Genomic DNA, 8337 nt, shown 5'->3' on the forward strand with positions numbered 1-8337 from the left:
GAAAACTTTGATGCAACATTCGTGGGTGGATGAGTTCAGATAAGGAACTAATGAGCACATCAGACATCAGTTTCAACAGACGCCAAGAGGCAACATTAAAAATTTTTTTGAGAAGTTTAGAATTTAAGGGACACCTAATGACCTACACCTTACAGGCAGCATTCCTACCTATCACGTATCACATCTACCATTCTCGAGTTCCTGTAAACCTATTATTTTGTTTGTCTTTATGCATTGGTTTATCACAAAACGTTGCCTACTTCTATGTCTGTGAAAATCTAATCGACGTCCCTATCAACTGTTTATCACTTGGGTGTGCCACTACAGCCTGCTTTCGAAATTATTGGTCCACTTTTCAGACTGTGAGTTTCTCCAGATCAATATGAAATTCAATCTTGTTCGTTTCCAGGTGGTTATCTCAATAGTTATCTTTCCCGCTTTAGCATTTTACATCCGTTTATTCGTTTGGAGCAAACCTATCAGCTCATTTGCCCAAGCCAATCGATTAGCAGTCATTGATGCTGTAACCACATTCTTCTGTCAATTCGTCCCACCATTATATCTTACTCTTTTTCCTGATTTCGAACTTTTCCAATTGTCGTATTCTGGCCCTTTTCTGCTATTTGGAAAAATTTTAGGAAGCACAATTGAGTCTATCGTAATGTTCTGGCTGCTAACGGGAAAGTTTACTGTTCACCAGCCGAAGATATTTTCAGTACGAGATGCATCTCAACGCTCATAATTCTGTGTTAAAAGATTTGTGACTACTTCTTTAATTCCAAAAGTTGATTGAACTAATTTCCGTCACATTCTTCTCTGAATGTGAGAATGTGCAAAAATAAACGAATCTAAACGAACGTCTGGAAATATTTGTTGACAACGCCTGAAAATGCTTTTTAATAACGTCTGATATTGCTTCTGATTTATTTTGGGGCAGCACATTCATTATTAGCTGAGCAACGGTACTACCGTAACTCCCAAAAAAATGAAGAGAATGTTAAATGTCACCTCTTTGAGAACATCTAAAAATCCTACCAATCGGGACGGAAGAAAAATAAATCAAAAGTTTACATAATCAAAACCATTTTGAGAAAGTCTTGTCGTTTTCACACGAACCAAAGGAAACTATGACTCGAGTTCTACTTTCCAGTCTAGCAGTTTTTTCTCATTTTTTCGATCTTCTGACATTTTTCACGTACACAAAAATTTCTATATGTTCTTGATTATTTTGGAACTTTGAGGCCTTCTATCAATACATCCCCTGTATTCTGAACTTTGTCAGTGTATTCTGAAAAATCCATAATTTTCTAGTCTAGAATCTTCTTTTCGAAATTATATCTTTGAAAAACTAATTCTATTCAAAATCATAATAGTTCATTCGAGCGAAAACTAATTTCTAAACTCTGATATATACATATGTACATTCCAATTCATTTTTCAGATCACTCATAAATTGTTGAGAAATGCTCCCATTTATCGTATCCTCTATTGGTGTGATTTGTGGTGTCCTCGTAGCAATTATGAATTGTTATTTGATTTTTATATATCGGAGGTAAAACTTTGAGTATTTTCAAAGCTACCAATTCCCAAAATCTTCAGCCAGAAACACCACCAAACCCATGATATGACCCAGTTTTACTATCGATTTCATTTGGATGTCATTATTGGATTCGCCACATGTCTTTATTTAGGTCATGTGCTCACTTTTTACACGTTCCCCGAATTTTTCGAATCTACGAGACTGCTGGTATTATGGTTCGGATTGTTAACATCAAATCTACAAATGGCACGAATGATGTTCCAGTTTTTTATCAGCTGTGATAGAGTCATGGTAAGCACTTTTTATTTTTGGTTCGATTGTACTTTTTGGCAGATTTTTGTTCTGAAAATTAGCTTCCGTGTGAATGAATCCAGACTGATTCAGTAGATTTGTTTTCTCACGGTAGAATATGAGAGATACAGAGCAAGATATACACGAAGTACATTTTAGATCATACAAAATCAGAAGAGTGTAATTTGAAGTACAGGGTGCGGCAAAAGTTCTGCAACCAAAAGACAACGACATAACTTCTTGGAAAATAGCCCAATCCAGGTCAAATTTTAACAGGGCTTTATCGAAAATATTTGTAACAAAATTCAAATATAGTTGTTCGTTTCTGGCAATTCTGCTTCTGAATATTTGGTTTTGGCGCTTCCTGCTGAACACGTTTTTCCGTGTGAGCAGGTCCTACACCTTTCTGGGTAGTCTAATTTTGCGAGCTTTATGGCACGATGACATAGACATATTTTCGCTAAAATCAACTTTTGAAAAGGTTGAAAATAAAATATAGATTTGCGTGGTCCTTTGAAAAAAAGAGCGACGAACCAGTAAAAAAAATAAGTTGAATTGCGCAGAGGGCGCACCAGTTTGCTGGTAATAAATATTATAAGTTAAGTTGCGTCTCTTTCTCTGTCAGTTTGTCCGCACATTTTGAAAAGCTTGAAATTCATTTTGAAAAAGAGTGAGTCGCGAAGCGACGAAAAAAATAAAAAAGATCAAATCGCGCCGAAGGCGCACCAGCCAGCTGATTGATGCGCCGGAGGCGCGGCAAATAGGCTGGTAGTTGAGAAATTTCGCAATCGAAAATAAATATTTTCAGGCCGCTTTCTTCCCAATCGAATATCGTGTTTATCACTCTAGGATCCCCGTCTGGCCATTTTTCCTATTCTCACTGGCTTCTGGACTTTTCCAAGACTTTATATTTTTCTACTGCTGCGATTTTGTAATTTACGTTCCAAAAAACTGTTTGGCTCTTGGTTGTGTTATGAATGTATGCTTCAAAACTTTCTGGTCCACTTATCAGACGGTCAGACATTGCATCTTCGAATTTCCAAAACGAATTCCGAACTTCAGGTTATCCTATCTACAATTGTTTTTCTATCAACTGCATTTTGTGTCCGCCTATTTCTGTGGAGCAAATCTGTGAGCTCTTTGACCCAAGCCAATCGATTAGCAATCATTGATGCTGTGACCACATTCTTTTGTCAATTCATTCCTCCATTTTGTGTTAGTCTATGGCCGGATTTTGAACTTTTCCAGTTTTCGTACGCTGGACCATTCAATCTAGTTGGAAAACTTGTGGGGAACACTATAGAATCTGCACTGATGTTCAGAATTATGAGAAAAAAGTACGTGGAACAGAAGGCAGCAACAACATTTGTAATTAGAGGATTCAGTCATGGCACACACTCGTCGGACCATCATAGATTTTGAATTGTTGTTCTTTTTTGTTTCTAGTTTGCTTCTCTACCTGCCAAAATAAAATACTCGTAAACAAATTTTCGTTACATCTACTTTCTCCATATAACTGGGCTAATGTCTCTATTTTCTCTATACTCTCTGTCGTATCCCCACTATCTCATTTTGTTTCGTCAACAAGTAAAAATCACATGTTTTTATACATTTTTTGAGTTAAAGAGATCTCTCTTATTCAGATTTTTCATTTTAATAAAATGATGTTCTTATTCATCATCCCAATTATTTTCCTCTGGCTGTTTTACGAATTATACTACAAACGGTGGAACTATCCACCTGGACCTATCCCAGTGCCTTTTGTTGGAAACATCATCCCATTCATTTGGGACAAACCTGGCTATGAATGTTTCAGGAAATGGAACAAAACGTATGGAGATGTGTACACATTTTGGCTAGGTGAGTTTTGTTTTATCAGTAGAGCGAACTTGCTGAAAAAATGTTCAGGGCCCTCTCCATATGTCATGATTGGATCTTACGAACTCATGAAAGAAACTTTTGTGAAGGATGGGGACACTTATACTGACAAATTGCAACAACCATTCACTGAGAAGTTTAGAGGTGGAAAATTTGGAATCATCGAGACCAGTGGACACTTCTGGAGCACTCATCGACGCTTTGCTCTATCCACTTTCAGAAATTTTGGACTTGGAAAGGATTTGATGCAGCAGAAAATTCTTTTAGAAATTGAGGAGTTCTTCAAAGTAGTTGACAAGAATATTGAAGAAGAGCAAGATGTGCCAAAGGAGATTTATAATACAGTGGCAAATGTTATAAATCAGCTAGTTTTTGGATACCGGTTTGATGAAGAGAAGCAGGAAGAGTTTCAAAAGTTGAAGGATCTAATTGATATCCAGGAAAAATCCTTCACCAGTTTTAAATATTGCATCCAAGCGTTTGCACCTGGTATCGGAAAATATCTTCCGGGAAAGTCACTGGATGATATGTGAGTTTAAAACTAATTTATCGGGTGAACTTAATACAATATGTTATATAACTTTTATTTTAGTATCACTGAAAAGCGTGAGGACTACTACAGCTTTTTCTATGCCCAAATAGCGGAGCACCGTCTGAAAATAGATTTTGAGTCCGAAGACGTTTTGGATTATGCAGAAGCTTATCTGAAAGAGCAGAAAAGACAAGAAGAGAAAGGAGACACGGAACTATTTTCGAATCAACAACTTGCAAATATGTGCTTTGATTTGTGGTTCGCAGGACTCACTACTACTCATACAACGTTGACTTGGACAGTGGCTTATGTCATGAATCATCCAGAAGTCCAGGAAAGAATCCACAAGGAGCTTGATAGAGTGATAAGAGATGATAAAAGATTGGTGACGACTGCTGATAAAAATGAGCTCCCGTTAATCAATGCAGTGATAAATGAGTCTCAACGATGTGTAAATTTGCTTCCTCTGAATCTATTCCATGCAACTACAAAAGACACGATAATCAATGGGTATCCAGTGAAGAAAGGAACTGGAGTGATTGCTCAGATTAGTACGGTTATGTTGGATGAAAAAGTGTTCCCAGATCCATATGCATTCAATACTGACAGATTTCTTGATGAAGAAGGGAAGCTGAAGAAGATAGACGAGCTCATTCCATTTTCAATCGGAAAACGGCAATGCCTAGGGGAAGGTCTTGCCAGAATGGAATTGTTCCTGTTCATTGCCAACTTTTTCAATCGATATCAGGTATTGGTTTTATATGGATGGATTTTGAAAGAAAAAAGTTCAGGTTTTGCCACCTGCTACTGGTCCACCATCTTTGGAGAAAGCTGAGAAAGTTGGAGTGTTCCCCAGGAAGTTTCATGCAGTTTTAAAACGAAGGAATGTTAAATGAAATGGTTTCTTGAATTTCCGATTTTACCCTTACTATAAAAATAAATGACTGGATGTTGACCTGTTTTGAAAACAATTTTTGAAAAATTTCATGAACATTTTGTTCTGTTATCCTAGGGTTGAGAAACCATGAATCATCGTTGAATTTGGTAACAAGATTGTTCATTTTTTCTGTAAGATCCAGAAAATTATTTTTTTGCAGACATCCTAATAACAGGAACTATAATTGTTTAAGAAAAATTGAATTGGTTTTCGGAAAAACAAGTCGTGGGACATTAGATTCCAGAGCAAGGCATGAACTTCGGTCTGGAAAATGTGTGAAAGAAAAAAAAACTTTTGAACAGGAAGTGATAACCTCTCCCTAATTCAATATGATAGACATAATTTCCTGGAAACACCACTCATCCAAAAAAAATCTGAAAAATGTTTGTCCATTGCTTGCATTTTGGGCAAACGGTGATCTAAACTCTAGTGACTTTTGACAGTAAAAAAATCATATTCTGACTCTTTCAATAAATAAATTGTCAACTTTGAAGCCTTGTTAACCGAATCGAGATAAGAAGAATTCAAAGAAGAAAATTTTCATGGAACAAATGGGAAAACAATGAACTTTCATCTACAATCTTAAAAAGCTACGACTTGGTTACTTTGGATTGATTTTTTAGCAACTATACTCCGACGATGACTGGATGTTTCAGCGATCTTCCCTTTTCTGAATATCAGAAGAGTTGAAACTACGAACGCCTCGATGGCACATCCAGTGACTTTGAAAACATCATTATAGGGTCCAACAAACTGAAAAATCAGGGTTCCTGTAATATATCAAAGTGTCTTACATCGAAAGAGAAGATTTTGGCATTGGGTCACATTGAAGGGCAAAAGGAAGGGAGGAAATCGAAAACTAACACGGTTACGGTATTCAGTAGTGCAAGACGGTTTGCCTGAAATTGTTTAATGTTGTAAATGATATTACTTTTTTGAATGTTACCTTTGATAGTTGATTATTCTTCTTATGCCTCAAATTGTTCCAAATAAATAGTTTGGTTGATAGCATTATTGATAATAACACTATAGCTGAGAATATCGCCTGAAAGCAAGTTTTTTGAAAAAATGAACCACAAAAACTAAGGAATACGTCTTTGTGAATTGTCCAAAAATAATAAAAGCACTGATTAATCGCGCAGCCAAAAACTCGACAACTTGGAGGAATGATCATGTCATAAGAGCATAAATTGAAGAAAACGAATTCTTCCGAGACTCCAAATGCGATACCTACTGCTAAAACAATCCAATTAGGAACTAGGTTTCTATAGGAGCGATATGTAATGGGAAAATATGCATCTATGACTCTTTCGGCAGATATGGAAAGGGCAATAATGGACCGGCAAGCGGCAAAATTTGACCAAAAAAGGGCAAGATAGACTATCAAAGGACGAAATTCGACCATAAATTGTGGAGCTTTAATGGAGAGCAGAATGAAGAGAATGAAGAAGAGTACTGAGATATACTGTATAGGAAAACTGAACATTTTACAAAACTTACGAGTTGCTCAAAAAATATGTCCAATGCAAACCGGTAGTAGAACAAATGCATGTCTGCGTTTCGCTTTGATTTGTTCCTGAAAATATATAACTGCATTTTGTAGTGTTTTTTTTTGTTTTCTACTGACATCACAACCTTTATGACTAAATTGATATTGAGCAATATCGTGACCAGTGCGCAAATAATTCCTAACAAGCATACAATGGTTATGAGATTGTCCATTTGTTCTGGAAGATTCAGAAAACGCTACGCAATCGCTAGAGTTATCACACAAAAATAATAAAGAGATTTCGTTGAATTTTCTTATTAATCGTTTTTTGTAGACATCTGAAGAACAGGAACTAGCTAATTAATGAAAATTGAATATGTTTTTTAGAGTGAAAACCAAACATCGTGTGAAATTCGATTTGTGAGCAAGGCGCGAATTTCGTCCTGGAAAATGTCTGGAAAAAACTTTTGAACAGGAAGTGATACTTGACTGATTAAGATAGAAATAAATTCTTGTTGGTTGAAAACACCAAAGTGATTATAAGGGAGAAGCAGGAATGCTCACAAAAAAGTCAACTTTTTTTCCACGATTTTCGTTGCTACTGAAACACAATTTTTGGAAAGCAAGATTCATTCAAATCGCAGAAAAAAAAAATCTGAATTCGAGAATTGTAGATGTATCTGAAAAGTTTGATTTATTTTTGGTCAACTTTGGAACCTTGTTTCCCGCCTGGTGATATACAGTGAGAAGAAAAGAAGAAATAAACGCGAATTTTTATTGACTCTCTTAAATAGTTAAGACTTGATTACTGTGTATACTGAGATTTTTAACAGCTACAGTCCGTCGACGACTAGAAGCTTCAGCGATTTTTTTGAATATTAAAAGAGTTGAAACTACTGTCGCTTCGATAGCACATCCAGTGACTTTGCCCACATAAGGACCGACATACTGAAAAGTTAGAATACAAGTTGCCCCAAAAAAATGTAAAATGCAAACCTGTAGTAAAACAAATGCATATCTGCATTTCGCTTTGATTTCTTCCTGAAACGGGGAAATGATTGTTATGAAGTTTTTTTTGTCTTCCACTAACATCACAATCCTTATCACTAAATTGAAATTGAGCAGTATCGTGGCCAATGCGCAAATGATGCCCAACAGGCACACAATGGTCATAAAAATGTCCATTCATTCTGGAACATACGAAACATATTTTTCTTTTCAGGAAGATTCGAAAAATGAATATTCAAGATATACAGAATTCAAGAATTCAATTCAGGATAATAGGATTCTGGATATATATGAAAGTGAGTCAATTCTCTTTTGCAACACATCAGGAAAAGAAATTTTTAGACTCATGAGAACAAAATCTAATCAAATCCGAAGAACCGGATCTAGCTAATTAACAAAAATTGAATATATTTTCGGAAAAATAATAACAAGTGGGTGAAATTCGATTACTCAGCAACGCACAAATTTCGATCTGGAAAATCCACAGGTAAAATGCGAACGGACCCGTTTCGGAGGCACAGCATTCACGCGCGGTTGAAATAAGAACCGCATACGGACCGCACGCTACCCGTTTGCAGAAAACCACAACGCATTATTCCCTCCGTATTCTATCCGTTCGCGAACTCCGTATCCGATCCGATTGCGAATGATGGAATTCCACC

At 36.3% G+C, this 8337-nt stretch overlaps 3 protein-coding genes across 3 annotated transcripts; 2 read left to right on the plus strand and 1 right to left on the minus strand.

Moving 5' to 3' along the window:
* Window positions 1-1463: 1463 nt before the first annotated feature.
* Cbr-srbc-40 lies at window positions 1464-3253 on the plus strand (the record flags this gene model as incomplete). The annotated part of the gene is made up of 4 exons (XM_002647250.1): window positions 1464-1552; window positions 1600-1831; window positions 2640-2846; window positions 2894-3253. The coding sequence occupies 4 exons, from the start codon at window positions 1464-1466 to the stop codon at window positions 3251-3253; spliced, it is 888 nt and encodes a 295-aa protein (XP_002647296.1).
* A 239-nt stretch (window positions 3254-3492) lies between these two features.
* Window positions 3493-5137, plus strand: CBG06337 (the record flags this gene model as incomplete). The annotated part of the gene is made up of 4 exons (XM_002647251.1): window positions 3493-3691; window positions 3740-4238; window positions 4302-4989; window positions 5033-5137. 4 exons carry the CDS (start codon window positions 3493-3495, stop codon window positions 5135-5137), a joined length of 1491 nt encoding a protein of 496 aa, XP_002647297.1.
* Window positions 5138-5760: 623 nt separating this feature from the next.
* CBG06338 lies at window positions 5761-7856 on the minus strand (the record flags this gene model as incomplete). The annotated part of the gene is made up of 8 exons (XM_002647252.1): window positions 5761-5931; window positions 6045-6077; window positions 6125-6223; window positions 6679-6754; window positions 6806-6905; window positions 7477-7615; window positions 7664-7708; window positions 7758-7856. The coding sequence occupies 8 exons, from the start codon at window positions 7854-7856 to the stop codon at window positions 5761-5763; spliced, it is 762 nt and encodes a 253-aa protein (XP_002647298.1).
* Window positions 7857-8337: the final 481 nt, after the last annotated feature.

The sequence above is a fragment of the Caenorhabditis briggsae genome, assembly GCF_000004555.2.
Source record: "Caenorhabditis briggsae complete genome, chrV, whole genome shotgun sequence".
Classification (NCBI taxonomy): domain Eukaryota; kingdom Metazoa; phylum Nematoda; class Chromadorea; order Rhabditida; family Rhabditidae; genus Caenorhabditis; species Caenorhabditis briggsae.